Genomic DNA, 26,837 nt, shown 5'->3' on the forward strand with positions numbered 1-26,837 from the left:
CCGTCTGTCTCTTAGAAACAGACGAACAGCAACAACGGGAGAAATGAGTAAGGACAGTAAGCAGCTGAAGGCTACCGCGTTTACTGGGAGCTGAGCGGCCCACTCATGGTGGGGCACACAATTAGGCACAAAGTTGTGCTGCTCCCACCCTAGGGCTCCGAGGGCAGGGGGCTCCTGCTTTAGGGGGAGGTCAAAGGACAAGGACTGATCGGAGCAGAGGGTTCCTCTATTTATTATAAAAGTTGTTACACAAATACAGCTGACCAGAAGGTCTAAAAATGGACAGGCTCTTCCAGCTCTCATGCGCTTGTGGCTCTAAGGAGAGCCAGGGTCCTGCTCTCACGCACAGGGGAGCCCTTCTCGGAAGAGCTGCCCGTCCCTCGAGTGGCTCAGAGTCACGCGTCCAGCAGCAGAGAGGAGGCTGACCTGCACGGTCGCCCCTCGAGGCAGCCCTTGGTCACAGCTGCTCTGGGCAGGCAGCAGCTTTAGGCTTCGCAGTTCATGTGTTCCCACCACACAAGACAAGGGATGAAAACCAAAGGCGAAGCGGCGGAGCAGGGAGCCTGGCGGGGCTGCAGGGGGAAGGACGCGCAGAGGGCTTCAGAGGTGCTGGCGACTTCTTGGCTCAGATGGAGTTAGGGTATCCACTCTAAAATTAGTGTTTAACCTCACGTACGTGTCATATACTTTTCTGTATGCCTGCTGTGAAAATTTCCAAAGTGTGCAACGGAAGCTGAAGAGGCCAGAGATGAAGGAGCCGAAAAGAAGTGAAAGAGTGGCGATGGACAGGACAGAGCGGAAGGCAGTGAAGTCCTGGAGGTGGCACCGCTGGCTTCAGTTTCTCTTCTTCTGTCTGGACACCGGCTCCACTTCCAGGTACCGGAGTCCAACGAGCATCCCCAGGATTGAGAAACCTGAAACAGAGAAAAGCACAGTGGCTGGTGTCAACAGGGCACCGTTCATCCATCCCTCGTCCGCGCGCTCCGTGCCGGCCCCAGGGCTGGATGCTCACTTGCCACCATCAGGGGTGCCAGGACGCCGATCGTGGGGGCCGCGGTTCCAAACACGAACAATTCAGACAGGAAGTGGCCCAGGGCGAGGAAGAAGGTCCACAGTGTGATGTGGTAGAGCCTGCAGGAGGCAGACAGGAAGTCACCCTGAGTTTGGCATGGCACGGGGCGGGGGGGAAGCATCGGTCAGTCCTGAGCTTCCCAGAGCATGGTGGTGGCTTAGGAAAATGGCCACGTGTCACTGGGAGAGACCCGGCTATTTGATCTATCAGCTGATTCTCATCTAGGGCTAAAGGACGGCTGACTGCTAAGTGGAGAGAAGGGTCCTGGCGCCCACTGCAGATCTTCAAGTTGTGCAGGGGGCAGACTCAGCTGTAGGCAAGCAAGAGCCTGGCTTACGGCAGTCGCAGGCAGACTCGCACAATGCTACAGTTCTACCGCTCCAGACTGCCTGGCTGGTCCCTGCCCAGGTGCCGGTTCATGTCTGCATGATGGATGCCACAAGATGAGTGGCATGAATGGGGACGAAGCAGCAAGGACACGGCTGGGGCTTCCAGAAGCTCCCGCAATACCAGCTGGGTATTTTGTGTCTGCCAGGAAAAGTGGCTGGGGAGGACTCAGTGACAGCCCCACGGGGAGTTTGCTCCTCAGCACTGGCTGTGACGTGGAGATGATGACAGCACGGATTCCTACATCTTTAACAATGAAACGGTGTATTATTTAAGATTGATTTATTTTATTGGAAAGTCTGAGCTAGAAAGAGAAAGGGAGAGACAGAGAGAAAGAGATCTTCCATAGGCTGGTTCACTCTCCAGATGGCTGCAATGGCCAGAGCTGGGCCGATCCAAAGCCAGGAGTCAGGAGCTTCTTCTGGATCTCCCATGTGCGTACAGGGGCCAAGGACTAGGTCATCTTACGCTGCTTTCCCAGGCCATTAGCAGCAACTTGGATTGGAAGTGGGACAGCCGGGACATGAACCAGGGTCCAAATGGGATGCCAGCATTGTAGACAGTGGCTTTATCTGCTATGCCACAATGCCGGCCCCAACAATGAAATTTTAGAAAGGTAGGAAATACTTCAAACACATGAAAAATTATAGATGACTCAAGTAAACACCGATATAACCAAATCTTAACATGCTGACATGTTGGTCAAGACACTTTTTTCTAGGAAAGGAAATCTACAGCTAACAGGCCATGCATCCTGTATATCCTCACCCCACCTGATCCTGTCCTCCCTCTACCCTCCTCAGAAGTCCACTTCATTTATATCATTTTGCAGCATGGTTTTATACATTTACTAACTATGTCTGCATGTGTGTTGGTTTTGATTTTCCAGTTAGGGAGGGGACAGGATCAGAGTGCACATCAGAAATTAATGGATCAAAGTCCTGGGCTGGGACGGGTTAGACACAGGAAGTCAGCGTTTGCACCTGTCCTGTGCTGGCAAGGGGATGCATGAATGGCTAACAGAAATAAGGGTAAGTCTGAGTTGTCTTCACTCACTCTCAAAGTCCAGGAAATAGAAAATGGATCCCTTGTACCTGTCAGCAGTTCTGTATCACGGTCAAGGTCTTTGAAATGATTATGGGGTGGGCGTATGGTGCAGTGGCTAAGCTGCCCTTGGGATGCCCACATTCCATCCTCGAGTTCCTGGGTTTGAGTCCTGGCGCTGCTCTCCATTCCAGCTTTCCGCTAACATGTACCGCGGGAGGCAGCAGGTGATAGATCAACTACTTGGTCCCTGCCACCCACAGGGAGACCTGCATTAAGTTCCTGGCTATGGCTACTGGCTTCTGGCTTCTGTCTGGCCCAGCCCTGGTTGTTGTGAGCATTTGGGGAGTGAACCCGCAGGTGGGAGATCTCTGTCTCTTCCTTTCTAAGTAAATAAGTAACTTTAAAAAATGATCACCCAGTCCTCGCTCCCTCTGTCACCCTGAGAGGTAGAAGAGATGTGCATTCCCATTTTCTGTGCGAGACCAAGTGCAGAGGCCAGCACAGACCGCTGCTGGGCAGCCGGGGCTGAGCACTGAGAGCAGAATCCTCTTTTTGTTTTCACCCCCGGCCCCAGGCTGTTCCACTAAACCATACTGCTTCCAAAAATACGTGTCAATCTAGGACAAGCAAACTACAGTTCCAAGTTAAAAAAAAAAAACAAAAAAAACTTTAAAGTTGGAGAAATCAGAGGGCTAATAGTCTTGCTGCAAATCCCACTGGAGTCAGTTCTCCTAAGCTTAAATTAATTGGGTTTCTAATATTTGTTTTTTAAAAATAGACTTTTCTATTTAAAAAATATATACTTATTTGAGAGACAGAAAGACACAGATAGGCAAAGAGAGAGAGAAAGAGAGAGAGAGAGAGCGCGCACACACACAAGGACCCCCACCCCCAAATGTCAGGCAACCCAATCCAGTCTCCTGCCTCAATGGCAGGAACACAACTACTTGAGCCATTGCCACTCCCTGCTGGTGTCTACTTCAGGAGGAAGCTGGAGGCAGGAGCCAGAGCCCAGAGCTGAACCCAGGGACGCTACTGTGGGATGTGGGACGAGGGACGTGGGCGTCCCAACCAAAGGCCAGCTTTAAGAGGCTTCAACATTTAGATCTGCGAAATCAGGAAGGAGAATCACTCCTCCGCAGGGATACTGGGAGGCACTTAATCAGGGTCCCGGCATAAAAGGAGCTCAGTAACTATCACGGCCCCTCCCTCCCCAGATCCAAGAGCCTGGATAAGGCAGAAAAGCCTTTCATTATGAAGCTGGCCTTCTGACAGCCTCACCCAGTGACCTGAGCGAACTATTTCCGCAGAGACTGCGCTGACTGCGGCCTGGAAGAAAGCTCGAGCCCCACCCAGTGGCCAGAATCAGTTACAGCATTCTGTAGACCGGTTATCTGTGACCACAGGCCACTGTTCCACGCTGGTCTGAGACCTGGGAGAGGTGGACCACAGGGGTCCCAGCTTCTCTTTCACCCTCAAGCAGCTGATTGTGCCTAGGCATACAACAGTTTACCGTGAGCTCCTCTTCTTCGGGATGGTGATTTCCGTTCATTCCTGCTTCTTAAGGAGGAACGTGAGAAAGGTATGTGTGGGCGGCTACCCTAAAGAGCACACATACCACCCTCCTTGGTAAAGAAGCACAGGGATATGATGCAGGCCACTGGATACTGCCACTGCCGCTGTGCTGGGTCAGTTCCAAAGAGTTTCCAGGCTAAATGAGAGCTGTTGGCCTATCATGTTTTTGAGGCTTGGATGGCCTCAAAAAGGCAAGTTTGGCCTTTTCTTATCTGCATTCCAGACAAATGTATTAAGCAGTGAATGAACTGGTCCTACTTAACAGTAGGGGGCAATGGCTGTGCCTAGCAGCTGATTTCCAACAAAAGGATGCCAGAGCTCCTTCCCTTACATACGTCTTGTTGTGGATGTCGATGGCACAGAGGCAGCGAATCACCGAGGACAGCAGCGTCCAGATGCCAAAGGTCCGAGCTTGCAGGCCGTTCACTGCGGGGCAAAAGCAAGCATGAATGTTGAGAAGGGAGGTGGTCGGCGGTCTTTCCAGACTCCTCCCACGGCGCCAGTCACTCACGGCAGCCAGGGAGCTGACCCTGACCTCCCTGCACAGGCTCTAGTGCCCCACTCGAGAACTGGGTGGAAGGAATGGAAGGAACGCCGGGCATGAGCACTGCTCAGGTGCCTTTCAGAGGAATTCCAAGTGTGAAGCCAACAAAGGGACCACTTAGGCAAGCCAGTCCTGGGTACAGCAGTTCATGCCTTTGGCTCCCAAGCAACCCAGAAAGTCTGCGTCAGGAGAGGCACAGGGGGACGCTGCCAAGATTGGTCTCTCAGTACAAGACTAGCAGGCTGGCGGACTTTCAAGGCTGATGCAGGACAGAACTTAGAGATACCAGCACCAACCTAGATCCGGCATGAAGTCTTTAAGATACCTAAGTTCATGGGTCTCTTCCTGCATCCAGATTTACGGGGTCTGAGCGAAGCCCAAACTAAACAGGTTTCCCATGTACTTGGCAGTGGGACAGAGCCCTGTGTCCTTGGTGTTTGCTGGCAGCTTTTGGTGGCTTCATTCTTTTTTTTTATTTTTTGACAGGCAGAGTGGACAGTGAGAGAGAGAGACAGAGAGAAAGGTCTTCCTTTTGCCGTTGGTTCACCCTCCAATGGCCGCTGTGGGCGGCCAGCGCACCGTGCTGATCTGATGGCAGGAGCCAGGTACTTATCCTGGTCCCCCATGGGGTGCAGGGCCCAAGCACTTGGGCCATCCTCCACTGCACTCCCTGGCCACAGCAGAGAGCTGGCCTGGAAGAGGGGCAACCGGGACAGAATCCGGTGCCCTGACCGGGACTAGAACCCGGTGTGCCGGCGCCGCAAGGCGGAAGATTAGCCTAGTGAGCTGCGGCGCCGGCCGGTGGCTTCATTCTGATGCCTCTGTGTAAAATATCTTATCCTAAAAGTATGGGTCATAGTCTACTATAATGCTGCTTCTTGAATCAACTGAGAGAGTTTTATAACATTACCACAGCCTGGGTGCCAGACCAATCACATCATACATTTGGGCATATATGTATTTTCTTATTTTCTTTTTTAAAGATTGATTTATTTGAAAGAGTTATTGAGAAGGAGAGGCAGAAAGAAAGAGAGAGCGAGAGAGCGAGAGAGCGAGAGAGCGAGAGAGAGAGAGAACAGACATTTTCCATTCGCTGGTTCACTCCCCAGTGGCTGCAATGGTCAGGGCTGGGCCAGGCTGAAGCCAGGAGCCAGGAGCTTTATCCAGGTTTCCCAAGTGGGTGCAAGAGCCCAAGGACTTGTGCCGTCTTCTGCGGCTTTTCTAGGTGCATCAGCAGGGAGCTGGATTGAAAATGGAGCAGCTGGGACTTGAATCAGTGCCCACACAGGATGCTGGTGCTACAGGCAGTGGCTTTACCCCATTCGCCACAGCACCAGCCCCATACAGTTATTTTCTAGAAACTTCCTGACTGGGTGATTCAAAGCGCAGCCACTGCGTACCTTCTTGGCCTTTTGGCTAGGACTGTGTGTAAGTACACAGACATTGGCCTGAGGCATCCAGTGACTTGGGGACGTAAAAATGGTAAAAGCAGGCCGGCGCCGCGGCTCACTAGGCTAATCCTCCGCCTAGCGGCGCCGGCACACCGGGTTCTAGTCCCGGTCGGGGCGCCGGATTCTGTCCCGGTTGCCCCTCTTCCAGGCCAGCCCTCTGCTGTGGCCAGGGAGTGCAGTGGAGGATGGCCCAGGTGCTTGGGCCCTGCACCCCATGGGAGACCAGGAAAAGCACCTGGCTCCTGGCTCCTGCCATTGGATCAGCGCGGTGCGCCGGCCGCAGCGCGCCGGCCGCGGCGGCCATTGGAGGGTGAACCAACGGCAAAGGAAGACCTTTCTCTCTGTCTCTCTCTCTCACTGTCCACTCTGCCTGTCAAAAAAAAAAAAAAAAAAAAAAAAAAAAAAAAAAAAAAAAAAAGCAAAGATGCCTCCTTTGCTGGTTTCTCTGCCGAGCAAGAGAAACGTCCAGGGATGTGACTGACACCTGGAAGGGCTACGCGTGTTTATGTGGGCTTGAAGGGCTTTCCAGCCTCGGGAACACCAGACACTCCACCAACTTCACAGCACTCAGACCTTCCGATGGTGGTGGGAAAAAATTCCACATGCCAAGCAAACACCTAGCACTAGCCCTGGATGGCTGCGACTTTCATACCCCAGCGTGATAGCTCCTCTGATGAGAAGAGGAAGGAAGTTTCTCTGGTTAGTGACACTGGCGTGGGGCACTTCATCTGCCCTAACCATGAATTCTATGGGACACTCCAGAGCACCGCGAGCATCAATCAGCAGGGCCCTGTGACAACCCCCAGATGAAAGGGAGGGGGCAGTCTCTCTCTCTCTCTCTCTCTCTCTCTCTCTCACACACACACACACACACACACACAGAGTTCTGCTCATCGACACGCACTTCAGCACGTCACATGACCCCCGGGCTTCTCTGTCGCACACTAAATGCGAGGGGCTGGACCAGCCAACCTGCAAACAGCCTGAGTCTACACGGGGTTCTGCAGCCAGGGGAGGGCAGCGTTTGGGGATGAGAACACGGAGTTGTCCTGCTTGCTCTTCCAGGCCTCTTACGCCTATTGTGAATGAACTTTGCTCAAGAGGAGCCTCAGCCTATTTCATTTCATTTCATGCTTAGATGTTATAGAAATCTGAGCTAGGTAGGCCGGCGCCGCGGCTCACTAGGCTAATCCTCCACCTAGCGGCGCTGGCACACTGGGTTCTAGTCCTGGTCGGGGTGCCGGATTCTGTCCCGGTTGCCCCTCTTCCAGGCCAGCCCTCTGCTGTGGCCAGGGAGTGCAGTGGAGGATGGCCCAGGTGCTTGAGCCCTGCACCCCATGGGAGACCAGGAAAAGCACCTGGCTCCTGGCTCCTGCCATCGGATCAGCGCGGTGCGCCGGCCACAGCGGCCATTGGAGGGTGAACCAACGGCAAAGGAAGACCTTTCTCTCTGTCTCTCTCTCTCACTGCTGTCCACTCTGCCTGTCAAAAAAAAAAAAAAAAAAAAAAAAAATCTGAGCTAGGTCAATGCCCGGATCTGGGTTAGCTATAAATGTCACACACTTGTCGGCTGCTATGAAACAGTGCCACGGCTCAAACTACTGCACCCACCAGTGCTGTGGAGTACAAGTGAGAACGCAAAAACACCGCCAGCAGACAGGCTCAGGGAGGCAGCAAAGGCCACTGGGAAATGCGGTTTCTTTCTGGGGGACCAGCTTGGAGGGATGTGGACTGTCTTCTTAGGGACGATGTCACGGTTTGGGGAGGACTCTGGTTAGTCTCTCTCCAGGTCACCTGGGAGGTACCCATGTGCCATGACGTCTCTCTCCAGGTCCCCTGGGAGGTACCCATGTGCCGTGACGTCTCCAGGTCACCTGGGAGGTACCCATGTGCTGTGACGTCTCTCTCCGGGTCACCTGGGAGGTACCCATGTGCTGTGACGTCTCTCTCCGGGTCACCTGGGAGGTACCCACGTGCCGTGACGTCACTCTCCGGGTCACCTGGGAGGTACCCACGTGCCGTGACGTCACTCTCCGGGTCACCTGGGAGGTACCCACGTGCCGTGACGTCTCTCTCCGGGTCACCTGGGAGGTACCCACGTGCCGTGACGTCTCTCTCCGGGTCACCTGGGAGGTACCCACGTGCCGTGACGTCTCTCTCCGGGTCACCTGGGAGGTACCCACGTGCCGTGACGTCTCTCTCCGGGTCACCTGGGAGGTACCCACGTGCCGTGACGTCTCTCTCCGGGTCACCTGGGAGGTACCCACGTGCCGTGACGTCTCTCTCCGGGTCACCTGGGAGGTACCCACGTGCCGTGACGTCTCTCTCCGGGTCACCTGGGAGGTACCCATGCACGTGTCATGACGTCTCTCTCCGGGTCACCTGGGAGGTACCCACGTGCCGTGACGTCTCTCTCCGGGTCACCTGGGAGGTACCCACGTGCCGTGACGTCTCTCTCCGGGTCACCTGGGAGGTACCCACGTGCCGTGACGTCTCTCTCCGGGTCACCTGGGAGGTACCCATGTGCTGTGACGTCTCTCTCCGGGTCACCTGGGAGGTACCCACGTGCCGTGACGTCTCTCCAGGTCACCTGGGAGGTACCCATGTGCCGTGACCTGAGTGCTGAAGAAAAGCTTTTCAGTGGGACATGTGGCCAGTCACCAATAACTCCATTCTCTCACCTACCTGTATGATGCTTTCTGTGTGCACTGCCTGCGCAGGGCACTGTGAAATGAGTCAACAGGTATTCAGAGAAGCTAGTGGAAAGGGGTCATGTGTCCTTGACGAAGCTGATCATTCCAGCGGCTGCCAAAGCCTAGATCAGGCAGCAAACAATCCCCTGAACATTCTCAGAGCCTGGGTTCCTGAGCTTCCCCCAGGTTCAGTAAATGTGAGGGTTCTTTAAAACACACACGGAAAATTAGACTTAAAAGACACATATATTTAGGTGCAAAAAAGGTGAAATTAGGTGAAATCCATGCATAGTGTTTCTGTAACATGGCTTTCCACGAACTGTGTCAAGTACCTAACATTATGGAGAATGAAACAGGTATCTGTGCTTTGAGTGCTCTAGGTTGTGTGAAGTACAGCCTGCATGGGGCTGTGCTGGGGTACACAGTGCATGGGGGCTGTGCTTGTGTAGAGAGTGCACGGGGGCTGTGCTAATGTACAGAGTGCATGGGGGCTGTGCCGGTGTACAGAGGGCATGTGGCTGTGCCGGTGTACAGAGTGCATGTGGCTGAGCCGGTGTACAGTGTGCATGGGGGCTGAGCCGGTGTACAGAGTGCACGGGGGCTGTGCTAATGTACAGAGTGCATGGGGGCTGTGCCGGTGTACAGAGGGCATGTGGCTGTGCCGGTGTACAGAGTGCATGTGGCTGAGCCGGTGTACAGTGTGCATGGGGGCTGAGCCGGTGTACAGAGTGCACGGGGGCTGTGCCGGTGTACAGAGTGCATGGGGACTGTGCTGGTGTACAGAGTACATGGGGCTGTGCCGGTGTACAGAGTACATGGGGGCTGTGACAGTGTATAGCCTGCTGGGGGCTATGCTGGCATACAGAGTGCACGGGGGCTGTGCCGGGGTACAGTGTGCACGGGGGCTGTGCTGGCGTACAGAGTGCATGGGGGCTGTGCTGGCGTAAGAGTGCATGGGGGCTGTGCCGGCGTACAGAGTACACGGGGGCTGTGCCGGGGTACAGTGTGCATGGGGGCTGTGCCGGGGTACAGTGTGCATGGGGGCTGTGCTGGTGTAAGAGTGCATGTGGCTGTGCCGGCGTACAGAGTGCACGGGGGCTGTGCCGGGGTACAGAGTGCACAGGGGTTGTGCTGGCGTAAGAGTGCATGGGGGCTGTGCCGGCGTACAGAGTTCATGGGGGCTGTGCTGCTATACAGTGTGCACGGGGGCTGTGCCGGCGTACAGAGTGCACGGGGGCTGTGCCGGCGTACAGAGTGCACGGGGGCTGTGCCGGGGTACAGTGTGCACGGGGGCTGTGCCGGTGTACAGAGTGCATGGGGGCTGTGCTGGCGTAAGAGTGCATGGGGGCTGTGCCGGGGTACAGAGTGCACGGGGGCTGTGCTGCTATACAGTGTACATGGGGACTGTGCCGGTGTACAGAGTGCATGTGGCTGTACTGAGGTGCAGAGTGCCTGGGGGCTGTTCCGGTGTACAGAGTGCCTTGGGGCTGTGCTGGTTAAAGCCTGCATGGGGAACCACACGAGGGCCGCTCCTAGGAAGGACATGGCTCTCTGGTTCTTACCGAGGTTCGGCTTGCCGGTGTAGAGCTTTTCATAGAGGAACGTGTGGTCCCGGAAGCTCTGCAGCGTGTTCCCCATGGCTATGATGGACACCATGACCAGCCAGCTCCGCAGCACGTTCAGGAATCGGCTCATGTTGCCCTCGGACCCGAGAGGGCGTCTGCCTTGGGAACAAGGACATGGGACACGAGAAGCCAAGGTCAGTCCATCTCTGCTCTGTGGCTACCTGCGGCCCGTTCACGAGAGCTGCACTAAACTTGGGCAATCACTGCGTGAGCTCCTCTCTAGATCCTCCAGGCTCATGCACCAGTTTTGTTTCTTTTTTTGGTTGAAGTCTAATTAATTTATTTTTACTTATTTGAAAGGCAGAGTGATAGAGCAAGAGCAAGCTATCTTTCATCCCTTAGTTCACTCCCCATAAGCCCAAACAGGCTGGAGCTGGGCCAGGTAGAAGGCAGGTACCAGGAACTCCATCCAGGTCTCCCTTGTGGGCGGCACGAGCCCAAGCAAGTACTTGCCTGGGAGGCTGTTGCCTCCCAGGGCTCACATTTGCAGGAAGTCAGACCAGAAGTGGAAGTAGGACTCAATCCTAGGCACACAGATATGTGACAGGGGTGTCCCAGATGACAGCTTAATCTGCGCCCCGACGTCCACCCCGCTCGGTTTTTTTTTTACACATTATTCTTACTTCCCAGGTTGGCATATTGCCTTTAATATTCACCTGAAGCCAGTGTGCTGACCTTTACTGAGGGTGACAACGACCGTGGGTGGAAGGGACAAACCCAGAGAGAAAAATGTGAAGAAAGGCAACAGAAGTAAAGACCTGTATATGTATTACTATAAAGTAACACAGGGGCCGGTGCTGTAGCGTAGCAGGTGAGCCCTCTGCCTGCAGTGCCGGCATCCCATATGGACGCTGGTTCAAGGCCCGGTTGATCCACTTCTGCTCCAGCTCACTGCTATGGCCTGGGAAAGCAGTAGAAGATGTCCATGTCCTTGACCCCTGCACCCACGTGGGAGACCTGGAAGAAGCTCCTGGCTCCTGGCTTTGGATCAGCATAGCTCTGGCTTGTTGCAGCCATCTGGGGAGTGAACCAGTGGATACAATACCTCTCTCTCTCTGTCTCTGCCTCTCTGTAACTCTGCCTTTCAAATTAAAAAAAAAAAAAAAGTAATACAATGGATTTTGGTGTAAGGCTTACAGAAATTGGCTGCAATGCTTGGTTACACTGATAACAGTCAGTGAACAGTATGGGGCTCTTCAAAAAGTTATGAAAATGTATATTATGATAAAGCTAAGCATGGATTTCAAAAATGTCTTGCACCAAAATAACCCAAAATTTATCTTTTAATTCCATTTTCCATGAACTTTTTGGAGTACATTTGTATAATCTGCAATAAGTGGAACAATACTTATCTTTAAGCAATTTCTTCAAATACTACCGTATATCAGAATTCCTTTCTCTTGGTTACAATCAGTCTTCCTCTCTCTTTACTTTTTTTTTTTTTTTTTTAAGATTTATTTATTTATTTGAAAGAGTTACACGGAGAGAGGAGAGGCAGCAAAAGAGAGGTCTTCCATCCAATGGTTGACTCCCCAGATGGCCACAACAGCCGGAGCTGCGCTGATCTGAAGGTGGGGCCAGGAGCTTCCTCTGGGTCTCCCATGCGGGTGCAGGGGCCCAAGGACTTGGCCACCTTCCACTGCTTTCCCAGGCCATAGCAGAGAGCTGGTTGGAAGAGGAGCAGCTGGGACTAGAACCGGAGCCTTTATGGGATGCGGGCGTGTCAGGCCAGGGTGTTAACCCACTGCGCCATAGCGCCGGCCCCTCTCTTTACTTTTTCATGTCAATGCTCTCCAAAGCCAGGGGCTCACAGGTGCCTGCCTGGTTCTTGATGACAGATCCTCCTAAACCTATGGAGTACAGATTTGCAGTGGAACGTACGGTGTGAGAGCACTATTTACACCCTTACTTTTTTTCTACCCTGTTCCTTAGGCACACATATTCCATAAACTAAAAGAACAATCCAAAAGATAAAAATAAATAACCTGCTGTGACTTTAAGAGAAGGAAGCAGCACTCTTGGTGAGGGCTGCAGGAACCTTGCCTTACTGGGCTTTGTGCCATGCACCCAACATGTGTTATACCATTTAGTATTTCCATTTTACAAACGAGGGTGGGACCAGAGTTAAAGGATTCGCTTAAAAATATTTGCATCAGGGCAGGCATTTGGTGCAGTGGGTAAGGTGCCTGCATCCTACACCGGAGGGCTTGGGTTGGAGCCCAGGCTCTGCTTCCCAGCTCAGCTTCCTGCTAACGCTCACCCTGGGAGGCAGCAGTTGGCCCTAGAACTTGGGTCCCTGCCACCCACGTGGGAGACTCTGATTAAGATCTGGCTCCTGGCTTCAGCTTGGTCCAGCCTCTGGGCTACTGTGTGCATTCGGGGTAGAGACCCAGTGGATGAAAGATCTGTCTGTCTGCCTTTGAAAGAAAATGAAAATAAACCTAAAAAATCAACATAGTATCAAAAATTTTTGCTCCAAATTAATCTTCTAATTTCATTTTTCATGAACCTTTTGAATTTCCCTCATACAGCTGCTATTCCAAAATTTCCCCCGACCTCGTCCAGGATAGCAGGAGCCCAGCCAGGGGCGTTCCTATCCTGCCCCGACCATTCGGTGCTGTGTGACTCAGTTTCCTCCTCTGCTGAATGGGGTTACAAACATCTACCTTCAGGGTGACGGTGAAGGCTCCTCGCACAGTACCAGCTCTCAGTGGCTGCTCATGCCCTCACCCACCCTTCGTTCCCCGAACCCACCACGCCCTCCCCATCTTCCGGGTTCCCCCTCGTCGTCGGCTCCCGAACCCTCTCCCCCACAAAAGAAAGCCTACTAGCGTCTTCCTTCTGTCCCACCTCCGTTTTTCCGGATTCTTCGGATCCTCCCAATCAGATGTCACACGGTCACCTGCACCCTCTTCTCTCCCACCGTCGCCTTACCTGGCAGCCGGACCCGGGCACAGCCGCAGCAGCAGCAAACCAGCTTCCCCAAGACAGCTCCAGCCCGGATTCCACCTGAGCCACTCGTCCCCGCCCCCGTCCCCAGCCTGGCTCTACGATTGGATCGTTCCTGTCAGTCCTCGCTCTGATTGGCGGAGCCGGCTTTGCTCGAGCAGGAGATAGGGAGTGAACCCCTCTACTGCCAATCAGCGGTTGCCGCTGCCTAAGCCTCTCCCCCTGGGGCACCGCTCACGCAGCAAACCCTCCTGTTGATAGTGGCGGAACTCCAGGTTTGGAGTCATCGTTTAAGGGGCGGAGGAGTGGGGGGAACTGAGCGGGAAAGAGAAAGTCAAGAGTGCTCTGTGCCGAGCACGCGGCTCTGCTCCCGCGTCGCGGGGCGGTGACGGCATCCGTCCGCGCCGCAGCCCAGCGTGGTCCGCGCCGGGTGGCGGGCGCCTGCGCAGTGGCTCCGAGCGGGCGGTTGCTTGTTGGTTGTTGTAGTAACGGGGGAAGCAGCCGTCGGCAGCCGCGGAGAGCCCGGCTGGGAAAGGAGGAGGGAGGTAGGCGCAGAGCGTGGTCCCCACTTGCGCGCCGGAGCCATGGGAAGATGAGACAGGTAAACGCCGGCGCCGGCGCGCTTCCCTGCCGGAGGGAGGTGCGCTCCCGGCCCTGGCCGCCGCGGTCGGCTGCACTTCCCCCTCAGAGCCCGGGAGCCGCTGTTGGCTTCCGGGCGCGCTGGGCTGGAGGGTGGCGGCGGGGTCGCCCCGTCCTTCCCGGGGAGCGCACCGCCGACCCGCTCGGGATCGGGGTGCGCTGGGGGTGGGGCCGAGGGCCGGATCCCCGGGGAGCGAGGGCTCCCAGTCTGCAGGCAGCTCGGGGAAGGTGGGCATCCCCTCCTCGCTTGGAGGTTCGCTCGGTGTAACTTACGGGACTTCCCAGCATTTGGGAAAGATGGAGAGATTCCACTGGGCATCTCCCGCAGAGGAGCCACCGAGGCTGTTAGGGATTGCCCGTTACCCCGAAGATCTGCAGGGGTCATTAGCGGGCTCGTGTGTGTGTGTGTGTGTGTGTGTGTTGGTTTTATTTGCAATCTTATATACATGAATGCACAGAAAAATAGAGTTTGGAAAGATTGACATCAGTTGCCTACCTCTGAGCAGTGGGATTGCGGTCATCCGCACATTTTCATTTTACAGTTTGCATTCCCTTCCCTGTCAGGTATATCGGACATAATGTATTTCCCCCTAAGGAAAAATATATTTTCAAGTTAGAACTGCCGCGTTGGAAATTCTGTAATTGTAATGTGCCTTTGAGATTCAGATCCAAGTTTGTGATTTTCAGTAAGAGAGAATGATTTTTAAGAATGATTTTTAAGAGTGTTTGGAAGGGCAGTGCCCCCCCCCCCCCCCCCGTTATTGATTCAGGAGAACATTTTAATCTTTTGGCTCTGATGTGGAATTTGTCTTAACTGAAACATGATGCCATCTCCCGTGTGTGCTTGTCATTGAGTCTGAATAAATATTTGCAAAGATCTTAAACCTTGAGTTCTTATTTTTAACCCAGGCCAAGTTTAATTGAGGTCATAGCAAGGAATCAGCCACCTCCCTAAGGTTAGATTTAGTACATGAAAGACAAATGAGAAACTCAAACTTAATAAGAGCTTTTCAAATACATAAGAGTCCAGAGAGTATATCTGAAAAACATTTCCGATTTTTGAGCCGTGTGTGAGGCACCATGAAGGTAAGCTAGAGCTCGGGTACTGCTTAGGAATGGGTTTCTTTTCGTTGTTTGGAAGATCATCAGCGGTAACTGATAACTGCACAGCTGCACTGTGTGTCAGAGCGATCCACTTCTCTGCAGGAATCTGTGCCACCCAAATCGTCTGATCCAGTGAGTCTGCAAGGAAAGGTCTCTGAGGCCCCTGTCTGCTGACTGCATGACAAACCCCAAAGGAGATGCCCGTCGTGATGGCCCGGGACCTGGAGGAAACAGCATCGTCCTCGGAGGATGAGGAGGTGATCAGCCAGGAGTAAGTACCGCGGGCCTGCCTCTGACCTCTGGCCTTTAGAATGGGAGTTAGTTTTCTTTTACTCAGATCCTCTTTTATCCGGTATCCTTTGGTATTGTCTGACTCTGGTTTGAGCTTCTATCCCAGACCTTTTTAGTCCATTCCCAGTGGCTGTTAGAAATGGGATAATAAGGCTGTGTTTCTTTCTTTTTTTAAGATTTGGTTATTTGAAAGGCAGAGTTACAGAGAGAGGGAGAGATAGAGAGAGAGGTCTTCCATCCGATGGTTCACTCCTAAATGGCTGCAATGGCCAGAGTAGGCTGATCTGAAGCCTGGAGCCAGGAGCTTCTTCCAGGTCTCCCATGTGGGTGCAAGGGCCCAAGCACTTGAGCTGCCTTCTACTGCTTTCTCAGGCCGTGAGCAGAGAGCTGGATCAGAAGAGGAGCAACCAGCACATGAACCTGCTCCCATATGGGCACCAAGGCTGTATTTCTCATAAGTGAACATCAGCTCTAGATAGATGTTGTGAAATGCAGATGGCAGCTCTTGGTGGACTCTTGATCAGAGCTCTTAACATTGAAGATGTCACACTTTTTAGATATTGAAGAAAAGTAGGTCACCGAACTGTGGCATTGGTTATGTTGTGCTAATTTTCTCAAATGCCTTTATAACGATAGAGTGGTGGTCATGTGGAGAGGGCAGGTAAGTTGTCAGGGCGTCTCTGGGCAGGGCATTAGAATCCTATAGCCTAGGCCAGCACCGCGGCTCACTTGGTTAATCCTCTGCCTGCGGCACCGGCACACCAGGTTCTAGTCTTAGTTGGGGCGCTGGATTCTGTCGCAGTTGTTCCTCTTCCAGTCCAGCTCTCTGCTGTGGCCCAGGAAGGCAGTGGAGGATGGCCCAAGTGCTTGGTCCCTGCACCCTCATGGGAGACCAGGAGGAAGCACCTGGCTCCTGGCTTTGGATTGTCAGCCATAGCAGCCATTTGGGGGTGAACCAATGGAAGGAAGACCTTTCTCTCTGTCTCTCTCTCTCTCACTGTCTAATTCTGCCTGTCCCCCCCCCCCCCCCGCCAAAAAAAAAAAAAAGAATTCTATAGCCTATGCTGTGTGCCTCAAGCCACGTTGCTTCCCTGAGTACTTTGAGGAAGGAGTCGAGTTGTTTGATTGCTGGACCCTCGTACGAGAAATGAGAGACAGTGATCAGCGCCACTGCTGAAGACCATGGCAAGGCCTTTAACTCACCTGGGCCTCACTGAATCTGAAGACCAGACTGCTTCCTCCTCCTCTCATTTAATCTGAAGAAGTTATCGTTTCCACTTTATTAAGCTCACCTCAGAAATATCAGGATCCTGTCTTAGAGACCCATAGAGAGTAAGCAGTGGATTGAGGCTCAGACTTAGCGTTCCCAGATTTTGGAGCATTTTCCTATTTCACCTCCTTTAATATTACTGCTTGACACAGAAGAGAGTCCGGTTTAAAGTTCAGACTCATCTTTAGTTCTCCGGGAGTTCTTTTGGATTTTGTGTGCTGTGTGACCTGACAGACAGGGCTGATGTCTGGCAGGCTGTTGTGTAGTGGTGTGATTGAGATCCAAAGAATAATGTGTGAAAGTACCCTGTAAATTACGAAGTCATGCAAGTAGAAGGCAGTATTGTTACTGGCTTAGCAGTGAATTCATGGCAGACTGATTAAGGTGGAAAGTTACATTAATGTAATTGGAAAAAATATTGAAGCATTCATAAAGCTTTGAGGGAAGATTTCTCATCACTTTTAGGTCTTAGAGAATAATGGAAATTTGACAGTGTATTTGGGTCGTTCTTGTTCGGGATAATTAAATGGGCAATTCCCTCTGGTTCCTTTGCCTTGTGACTTTTTGTTTTCAGTGCACTGCCTCTTGCCCATTTTGCAAAGTTTTTAACTTCTGTAGGTGTCAGTTTTTCCATTTTAAGATTGTTCTTTCACTGTGTTACTGCTTCTCATATGTGGGCTTAAGAGGCTGGGCCCACCAAGTTTTAGACTGAACTATGCAGTTAGCATTTGGGCAGGTCAAGACGAACCCAGTGTTGGCGATGCAGATGGTTTGACCTAGTGTCAGAGCAGGGACGCAGTGAACACTTGCTTGGCTTATGGACTGAATGGATAAATGAAGGCTTTCCACTTTAGCCTACGTTAGATCAGAGGTTCTTAACCCTTTTATGCCATGGATTCCTTATTGGAAAGATTATTTAAAAATTTTGCTTATTTATTTGAAAGGGAGAGGCAGAGAGATAGAGATCAGATCTTTCATCTGCTGATTTACTTCCCAAATGTCTGAAATAGCAAGGACTGTGGGTCAGCCCAAAGCGGTGAGCCGGGAACTCCATCGGGGTCTCCCATGTGGGTGACAAGGACACAGTACTTGGGCTGTCACCTGCTGCCTTTCAGGTTGTTTGATAGCAGAAGCAAAGTTGGGACTTGAACCCAGTATGGGATGTGGGTGTCCCAAGCAGTAACTTAACTGCCCCCCCTAAATTGCTTATTTTGAATTGGCATATCTGTCTATTTCTGTTTGTGAAAATGTCCTTAATTTGTTGATGTAGCAAACAAATTTCAATTCTGATTTCTATGCAAAAGAACAGAAGATAATCTGCTTTGCAATGAACTTTGTAGTTCAGTTGTCTACAGGCAGCATGAAAAAATTACTAACTGAACTACTGGTATTAGATACTGGAAAAATGAACAGTTTATTATAATTGATTTTAGTTAACGATATAGGAAGTTTGCAGCCATCAGCAGTTCCAGTGAGATTTCAGGTGCAGTTGGAATTCGGGAATCTTGGTGGAGCTGTTAGTGTAGCGAACCTTGTAGGTAAAATGCATGCATACTTTTGATAGCACATGTGAAGGGATCTCTCTACAATAGACCTCATTGGTTTCATTTTCAGCAAACTGACCTGGGCCACTCAACATGGCTTTAATTGTTCCTGATGTTAGTGTATGTCCTCTTTTTACAATGAATTCTTTCTGACAATATCAGCTTGACGCACACGGCATGAGGGCCTTCACAGCCACTGTAGGTTTTCTCCTCTCCGTCCATTATGTTTTTATGAAATTCTACTTTGCTTCCACAGAAAGTTTAATAGTTTCTCAACAACCCTGCAACCCCTGCAGCCAGGTCCCTGCGAACCGCCACAGCCCCTACTCAGGGCTGCTCCCCAACCCCCAGTGGCCTACCCCTGTCCCAGATTGCTAATTTTAAGTGCTTAAAATTAAATACATATTGTTACAAAAAGTACCAATTACATTGAAATGCAGTTATTAAATAATATGTGCATTTTGTTAATACTTTAAATAGCAAAATCATTCATTTAAAGTCTGAGAAAATGAAATTTCATTTTCTAAAGACAAGAGCATGAAGACTATTTTTGCTTAATCATTATACTGTGGGCACAGGTCTTGGATCAGCAATCCAGATGGCGAGTACTGGGAAGCCACAGAGATGCCACTTCTCGGATTGTCCAGTTGTTGTCCGGTCTCATCTCACTTGCTGTATAGACTGACCGTGATCACGTGTAATCTGGACTGAGTTTGCCAGCTACTGTAACTTAGTGATCAGTGCAGATGATACTTTGAGGTATTTGCAGTGACCGTAAGATGGTATAAAAAAACACCTGGAATTTCAGATAGAGTCAGAGGCACAGATAATACTGTGGGTAGTAGCCTCATAATTGAGAATTGCCAGATCTCTGAGAGATGTTGGTGACAATCAAGGTGTGATTCACCCCGAGCCCATCCTGTGTGAATTAATAGATCTTTGACCTAGGTCCTTCCAAACTCCTACTGTTGGGTTTTAATCCTGGTCTATCAGCTTCTGTCTGTCTTGTCAGTCAGATGTTTGTTTTATGCAGGAGGCTTAAACTGGGGTCGCACCAGGAGCAGCAGCAGAGTTACACTTGAAAAATTTTGAAAGCTTCAAAGCCTTAAGTCATCTAGAGATGTTGCCTTGTTCCCAAGACGTATATCCTCAGATCTGTTGGATGTGCTTATGTCCCTCAGCTGTCTTCAAATATTAAGACTTTGCAGTCTTGAACTCCAGGGCTGGAAACCATCCAGGCAGCCCTGTTTCTGGTGCCATTTCAAGTAGTAAATGCAAAGAGGCTATTTTTCTGTATTTTTCTTTGAGAATCCAAATACAAGTTTATATATAGATATGGACACTTTCATGTAAGAACTGAATGCAAGGTTTCTTTGGTCACTGAAAAAATAATAGCTTTATTTTCTGTCATAAAAGTGGGCTTTGTATCAGTTAAAAACGTCACCAGCAAACAGTTATGTCGTGCGTGATATCAGAGCTCGGGGAAGGAGGCTTGCCCGTGCGTTGGAGGAGCAGGGAGGGCTCCATGGGGGTGGTGAGGCTTGCGGTGGGCCCTGGAGGGTGGGCAAGTGCAGAAGGCATTTCTCTCAGGGGCTGTGGTATGAAGAATCCATGGAAATGGGAATGCAGACTGTTTTACCTCTCCTTTTTTTTTTTTTTTAAGTTTACTTTTCATTTACTTGAAAGGCACAGTGACAGTGGAAGAAAGAGTGATATCTTCCATCTGGTGGTTTACTCTCCAAATGCCCACAACAGCCAGAGTTAGGCCAGGCTGAATCCAGGGGCCAGGAATTCCATCCAGGTCTCTCACTTGGAAATACTTATTTTATTTAGATTTTAAATAGATTTTATTTATTTATTTGAAAGGTAGAATTACAGAGAGAGGAACAGACAGGAGAAAGGTCTTCCATCCACTACTTCACTCCCCAAATGGCTGCAATGGTCGGAGCTGAGCCAATCCGAAGCCAGGAGCCAGGAGCTTCCTCCGGGTCTCCCATGGGGGTGCAGGGGTCCAAGGACTCAGGCCATCTTCTACTGCTTTTCCAGGCCACAGCAGAGAGCTGGATCGGAAGAGGAGCAGCTGGGACTAAAACCGGTGCCCATATGGGATGCTGGCGCTGCAGGTGGAGGATTAACCTAGTACGCACTGTGCTGGCCCTGGAAATATTTATTTATTTGAGAGACAAAGAGAGCTCACAAATGCTGGGGCTGGACCAGGCCAAAGCCAGGAGCCCAGACCTGGGAGCTCACATGGGTGGCAGGGACTCAGCCACTGAGCCTTCACCTGCTCCCAGTCTGGGTACACATCAGCAGGAGGCTGGAATGGGAAGCAGCGCGGAGACTCGTCCTGCGCTCCATCCCAATACGGGTGCGCCTGTCCCACCTGGAGTCTTAAATTGCTAGGCCCAACACCTACCCCTTACCTCTCTGTCTTTTCGCCTTTTGTCATTTGGGTCTCAGGAGAGAATAATGTAGATCCTCATGAAACTACTCCTTAAAAACCAAAGTGTTCTTCAGTTTTCAATAAAGTGAACCGTAACATTGTTCTGCTTCAATAACTAATCATTTAATTCCTGAGTCTTTCACAGAGTGGAGCTTCTTATCAACTAACTTCTGATGGGAATGGAAATTGAAAGTCCCCACTGTCAGTTTCCCTAACATTTTGAGCTTTTTCTCTTTAGCACCACCTGGTGGGAACATGTTTTTAATGATAATTTAGCATGAAGTGTTTTAAGTTGACTTTACTGAAGCGAAACTTTGCTCCCTCTTTTACCTTTCCATGGGTTGTAAATGTTTCCTTGTCGGGGGTTTGGCTTTGCACAGAGAGCATGGTTAGGGCCTTGACTGTCCTCAGCTGAGTGTTGCATGCCTAACTCTTGCCCTGCATTTGTAGCTTGTAGCAGTGACCTCTTGTTTGCAAATACTGAGGCTCAGCAATGCCAGTTTGTAGCCAGTGCTAGATGACAGGGAACTCTGGGTAGTTTCCAGAGTTTCTGCCCAAGATTTTGGAGTGTAGACTGCCTGTTTTTTCCTCTCTCTGCTGACTAGAAATATAGTGGAAAAATTAAAGTTGGAAGAGAACATAGGAATCAGATGGCCCCCTGCCCACATTTTACAGGTGTTTAAAATTTAAAAGCAAGAAAGCCACACACACACAAATCCTTCTTGTGAAAAAATGTACCCTGTAAACACCAGCACCTAAGCGAAAGGACAAGAACAATACACATGCACATTCCATTTCTTGAAAATGGGAAATGAACCAGGTATGGCGTTCTTTGCTGTCTTCACTAAAAAGCTGTGGGCAGCTCACCCCGGGTCTGCAGGCTGCCTCCCTTCCAAGCCTGGTGGCCTGGCAGCCAGGCAGCATCTGTGTTTAGAGGGTGGATCTTTTAAAACTTGGATTGGGAGGGTCTGGCTTGGCTCTAGGATTTGTAGTCTGGCCCTTGTTAAGGGGAGTGGTCATGTGAGTTTTTAAGAGTGGAGCGAATCTTGGCCAAATGCTCTTATTCCATTTAAGGAATTGATTAGCTTAAGTTCCCAAAGAGTTGAGTTCAGGATGTTCAGAACTTGACTGAAAAGTGGTGAGGGAGGCCAAGGGTGGAAAGGGCAGAGGCCCTGTCCCCTTCCTTAACCAGCTGTGTGGCCTCGGGCAGCTTATTTAGCCTCTCTGAGACTTCTTGAGCTCATGCTGTGGGCAAAGAGATTAAATAAAACAACACGAGAGAGCCATTAGCTTAATTCCTAGCTTGTAGTAGGGACTCGGCTTATTTAACTTTCTTTTCCTACTTCTCTGCCCTAAGGAGATTGAAGATTTTTCTAATCTGTGAGTAAGTAACAATTTGTCAGAGATTAATTGAACAGATTTCTCTATTTTATTTGAAAGGCAGTGAGAGAGAGAGAAAGAGAGATATCTGCCCATCTACTAGTTCACTCCCCAAATGCTGGCGACAGCCAGGGCTGGGCCCGGCCAAGCCAAGAACATGGAGCTGTGGAACTCTAGGTCTCTCCTCGAGTACTTGAGTCATCTTCACCAGCTCTCAATGTGCACGAGCAGACAGCTGGAAGCAGGGCAGCCAGGGGCAGCCAGGCACTCTGATGTGGGATGTGGGTCCACCAGGCCTGCGCCTAAACAGATTTCCTGACGGCAGAGAAAGAGGATGAAGTCAGAGGTCTCTTTCTGTCCTGTGGTTTTACACTGGAGGAAACTGTATGAGGGATCTTCAAAAAAGTTCATGGATAAAGCATACTAAGAAAAAACTATGCATGTATTTCAAAATATTTTTGCACCAAAATTTATCTTTTAATTCTGTTTTATACAACTTTTTTTTTAAAGATTTATTTTACTTGAAAGTCAGAGTTACACAGAGAAAGAGAGGCAGAGAGAGGGAGAGGGGTCTTCCACTCCCCAGTTGGCCGCGACAGCTGGAGCTGCACTGATCCAAAGCCGGGAGCCAGGAGCTTCTTCCAGGTCTCCCACTCCCGTGCAGGGGCCCAAGGACTTGGGCCATCTTCTACTGCTTTCCCAGGCCATAGCAGAGAGCTGGATTGGAAGTGGAGCAGCTGAGACTTGAGCCGGTGCCCACATGGGATGCCGGCACTACAGGTGGTGGCTTTACCCACTGTGACACAGCGCCAGCCCCTATATAACCTTTTGAAGTACCATTATATTAATCCATTTAGCATAGACTTTCTTTAAAATATGTGACTTCAGTTGGGATATTTGTATCAGTTTAGGGATCTTAGCCCAGACTGTAGATTCGCTTGAAAAGGGGCTATCACTTGCAGAAGAAATGTATAAATCAGTCAAGCCAGCGCAGCAGTTCACAAGGCTAATCCTCTGCCTGTGGTGCCGGCACCCTGGGTTCTAGTCCCGGTTGGGGCGCCGGATTCTGTCCTGGTTGCCCCTCTTCCAGGCCAGCTCTCTGCTGTGGCCCGGGAGTGCAGTGCAGGATGGTCCAAGTGCTTGGGCCCTGCACCCCATGGGAGACCAGGAGAAGCACCTGGCTCCCGGCTTTGGATTGGTGTAGCGTGCCAGCCATAGTGGCCATTTGGGGGGTGAACCAACGGAAAAAGGAAGACCTTTCTCTCTCTCTCTCTCTCTCTCTCACTGTCTAACTCTGCCTGTCCAAAAAGAAAAAAAAAAAAAAAAGAAAAGAAAAGAAATGTGTAAATCATTCTGAATATATCAGTTAGGATTCTTTATGTGTGCAAGGGATTAAAACTTAGCAAAAATTGTCTTAAATAATAAAGGGAATTTATTAACTCATAATCAGGCAAGGCTTGATTCTGCTACTCTCCAGTTTTGTTTTTTTTTTTTTTGTTTTTTGTTTTTAAGATTTATTTATGTATTTGAAAGGCGGAGTTACAGAGGCAGAGGCAGAGAGAGGGAGAGAGGTCTTCCATCTGCTGTTTCACTCCCCAAATGACTATAATGGCGGGAGCTGCCTCGATCCACAGTCTGGGCCAGGAGCTTCCTCTGCATCTCTCACATGGGTGTAGGGGCTCAAGCACTTGGACCATCTTCCACTACTTTTCCCAGGCTAGAAGCAGAGAGCTGGATTGAAAGTGGAGGAGCTGGGACTTGAACTAGCGCCCATATGAGATGCCGGTGCCATAGGCGAAGGCCTAGCTCGCTACATCACAGCGCCACCCTGACTCTCGAGTATCACCCAGAATTTCATTCTCTCTGTCTTTCAGTCAGGCTCCCTCTGACTTCCTCCTTTTCTGACAGCTCCGAGCTCTCCTCTCAAGGTCATAAAAATGACCATTACAGTTCCAGAATTCTTTTTCTCAGCCTACACCATCAAGAGGAAGAGAGGGACGTGGTCTCGTGGCACAGAGCGTTAAGCTGCTGCTTGGGATGCTCGTGTCCCGGACTGGAGCGGCAGTTTGAGTCCTGGCACCTCCGCTTCTGATCCAGCTTCAGTGACGTGTACCTGGGAGGCAGCAGATGATGCTCAAGTACTGAGTCCTGAGTCCCTGCCAGCCTGTGGGAGACCTGGATGCAGTTTCTGGCTCCTGGCTTCAGCCTGGCCTCACACTGGCTGAGCATTTAGGGAGTGAACCAGTGGATGGGAGATTTTCTCTACCACCCCCCACCCCGACCTCTCTGTCCCTTTACCTTTCAAGTAGATGGAAATGAATAAAGAAGAAGAAAGGCCATCCTTTAGCTGGTACAGAAGGGGAAGGGAACACTGCTTTCCCAGAGGGCCTTAGAGCTCGTCTCCTCCCTGAGTGAGTGATGGGATGTCCCGACAGGCTGAAACCAGTCACGGCCCAGCCCTGAAACAGGGGTGCAGGGCTTCGGGTGGGAGACGAGGGACTTGTCCTGGACATCTGGGGTTCGCGTTCCAGAAGGCAGGGGAAGGCTGTTCAGCAGCAGTGTGCGGTCGTGTGCCTCAGCAGGTAGTTCAGATTCTGAGCTGCCAGCTAACGAAGACTTCTGTTGCGGTTGTAGGGATCACCCGTGTGTCATGTGGACTGGAGGCTGCAGGAGGATCCCAGTTCTGGTTTTCCACGCTGAGGCTATTCTGACAAAGGACAACAACATTCGAATTATTGGAGGTGGGTGGACCCTCTCCCACGGAAGGCAGAGCTGGGCATGGGCCCACAACCTCGTCTTGAAGAAACGGATGTGACATACAGATAGGGGGAAGGGCCTTGGCCACGAGAAGAACCTGTTCCATTGTTTTAACTGACATTTTTTCAGAATTGTATGTATTTATATTTGTATTTTTTAAAAGTTGTACCATACACATGACACGTTTTACTATCCTAACCATTTTATAATGTACAATTCTTTGGCAGTTCGTTTATTCACGATTGTGCAGCCATCACCACTGTCTAGTTCTGGAACATTTTAATCATCCCAAAAGTGAAACCTGTCCCCACTAAGCAGTCACTCCCATCCCCCCATGCTGCCAGTGCCTGGCGCCCCTAAGCTACTTACTATGGTCTTCCTATTCTGAGTATTTCGTATAAGTGGAATCAGGTGATGTGTGGCCTTCTGTGTCTGGCTTCTTCCCTGTAGCATCGTATTTTCAGGGTTCATCTGTGTCGGGACGTGTGTCAGCGTTCGCTCCTTTTTCTGACTGACTAATGTCCCACTGAATGAGTGGCCTGTATTTTGTTTACCTCTTCATCCGTGGATAGACTTTTGTGTTGTTTCCCCCTCTGGCCATTGTGAGCAGTGTTGCTGTGAATGCTTGTGGACGAGTTTCTCTTGAATACCTGTTTTCAGTTCTTTTGGGTATTAACCAGGAATGAACCTGCCAGTCCATCTGCTACTTCCTTGTTTAACTTGGTAAGGAGCTGTCCAGCGGTTTTCCACAGTGGCTCTGTCATTTTACATTTCCATCAGCAGTGTGTGTGAGTTCCATTTTCTCCACATGCTCACCCGCATTCGTTACTTCCCAGCTTTTAGATGATAGCCACAGAGGTGAGTGTGAAATGGAAGCTCACTGTGGTTTTCATTAGCATTTCCCTGCTGACTGCTGACACCGGGCATCTTTCCTCATGCCTCTTGGGTATTTGTGTATCTTCCTGAGAGAACTGTCTATTCAAGGCCTTTGTCCATTTCCTGGATTGGGTTATTTGTCTTTTTTGTTTTTGAGCTGTCAGGTTCTTTAAATATTCTGGATATTAGACCCTTATTGGATATACGATGTGCCAGTATTTTTTCCTAGTCTGTAGATAATCTTTTTACTCTCTTTGTAATATTCTTTCATGAACAAAAGGCTTTGATTTAATGATGTCTGATTTAGCTAATTTTTTTTCTTTTGTTGCTTATGCTCTTGGTGTCATATCTAAGAAACTGTTGCCTAATCCAAGGTCATGATCCCTATTTTTATTTCTAAGAGTTTTATAGATTAGATCTTATGTTTAGAGCTAAATAGTCATTGACACAATTTGAATTCATTTTTCATAGAGTGTAAAGGTAGGTTTCAGGCAGTGATCCACCTGTGTTCTTTTGCATGTGTATATCCAGCTGTGCCAACATGATTAGTTGAAGAACTTATTCTTTTTTTTTAACTTATTTTTTTTTTAAGATTTATTTTATTTATTTGAAAGACAGAGTTACAGAGAGAGGTAGAAAGAGAGAGTGAGGTCTTCCATCTGCTGGTTCACTTCTTAAATGGCTGCAATAGCCAGAGCTCAGCTGATCTGTAGCTACGAGACAGGAGTTTCCTCTGGGCCTCCCATGTGGGTGCAGGGGCCCAAGGACTTGGGCCATCTTCTGTTGCTTTCCCAGGCCACAGCAGAGAGCTGGATCGGAAGTGGAGCATCCAGGACTCGAACCAGCGCCCACATGGGATGCCGGCACTGCAGGCCGGGGCTTAACCTACTATGTCACAGTGCTGGCCCCAGAACTTATTCTTTCACCATTGAATGGTCTTGATACTACTGTGAAACATCAATTCACTATAAATATATGACTTTATTTCTAGATGCTTAATATTCCATTGATATGCATGTTTATCCTATGCCAGTATCATACTGTTTTGCTTATTCTATCTTCATATAGTAAGTATCTAAATTAGGAAGTGTAAATTATCCAGTGTTGTCCATTTTTAAGATTGATTTGGCTACTTAGGGTCCCTTGCAGTTTGACGTGAATTTTGAGATCAGCTTTTCCATTACTGCAAA

General features: G+C 50.3%; 2 protein-coding genes and 1 pseudogene across 18 annotated transcripts in view; 1 reads left to right on the forward strand and 2 right to left on the reverse strand.

The window, feature by feature from the left end:
* Positions 1-216: 216 nt before the first annotated feature.
* Positions 217-13,942, reverse strand: ERG28 (ergosterol biosynthesis 28 homolog). Of its 5 annotated transcripts, none has more exons than XM_008272028.4 (5): positions 13,329-13,942; positions 10,332-10,489; positions 4,417-4,507; positions 1,013-1,131; positions 217-914 (listed from the first exon to the last, which is right to left on the reverse strand). In XM_008272028.4, exons 2-5 carry the CDS (start codon positions 10,462-10,464, stop codon positions 835-837), a joined length of 423 nt encoding a protein of 140 aa, XP_008270250.1. In that variant the 5' UTR covers positions 10,465-10,489; positions 13,329-13,942; the 3' UTR covers positions 217-834. The 5 variants fall into 5 exon arrangements, with proteins under 5 accessions (XP_008270250.1, XP_008270249.1, XP_002719683.1 ...); XM_008272027.4 differs by having other exon boundaries at positions 10,332-10,493; positions 13,329-13,744; XM_002719637.5 differs by having other exon boundaries at positions 13,245-13,744.
* TTLL5 (tubulin tyrosine ligase like 5) overlaps positions 13,778-26,837 on the forward strand; it is a 278,126-nt gene continuing 265,066 nt past the window's right edge. For 10 of the 13 annotated variants that reach the window (XM_008272017.4, XM_008272023.4, XM_008272018.4 and 7 more), the window contains exons 1-3: positions 13,800-13,944; positions 15,189-15,357; positions 24,649-24,755. In XM_008272017.4, coding sequence (XP_008270239.2) covers positions 15,284-15,357; positions 24,649-24,755 — 181 coding nt within the window. In that variant the 5' untranslated portion in view covers positions 13,800-13,944; positions 15,189-15,283. Of the gene's footprint in view, positions 13,945-15,188; positions 15,358-24,648; positions 24,756-26,837 lie in introns of those variants that run through there. The other 3 variants (XM_017349414.3, XM_070065290.1, XM_070065293.1) reach the window with 3 other exon arrangements.
* Positions 18,081-18,519, reverse strand: LOC108178617 (elongin-C pseudogene; annotated as a pseudogene).

Source organism: Oryctolagus cuniculus, chromosome 20, assembly GCF_964237555.1.
Source record: "Oryctolagus cuniculus chromosome 20, mOryCun1.1, whole genome shotgun sequence".
NCBI classification, from domain to species: domain Eukaryota; kingdom Metazoa; phylum Chordata; class Mammalia; order Lagomorpha; family Leporidae; genus Oryctolagus; species Oryctolagus cuniculus.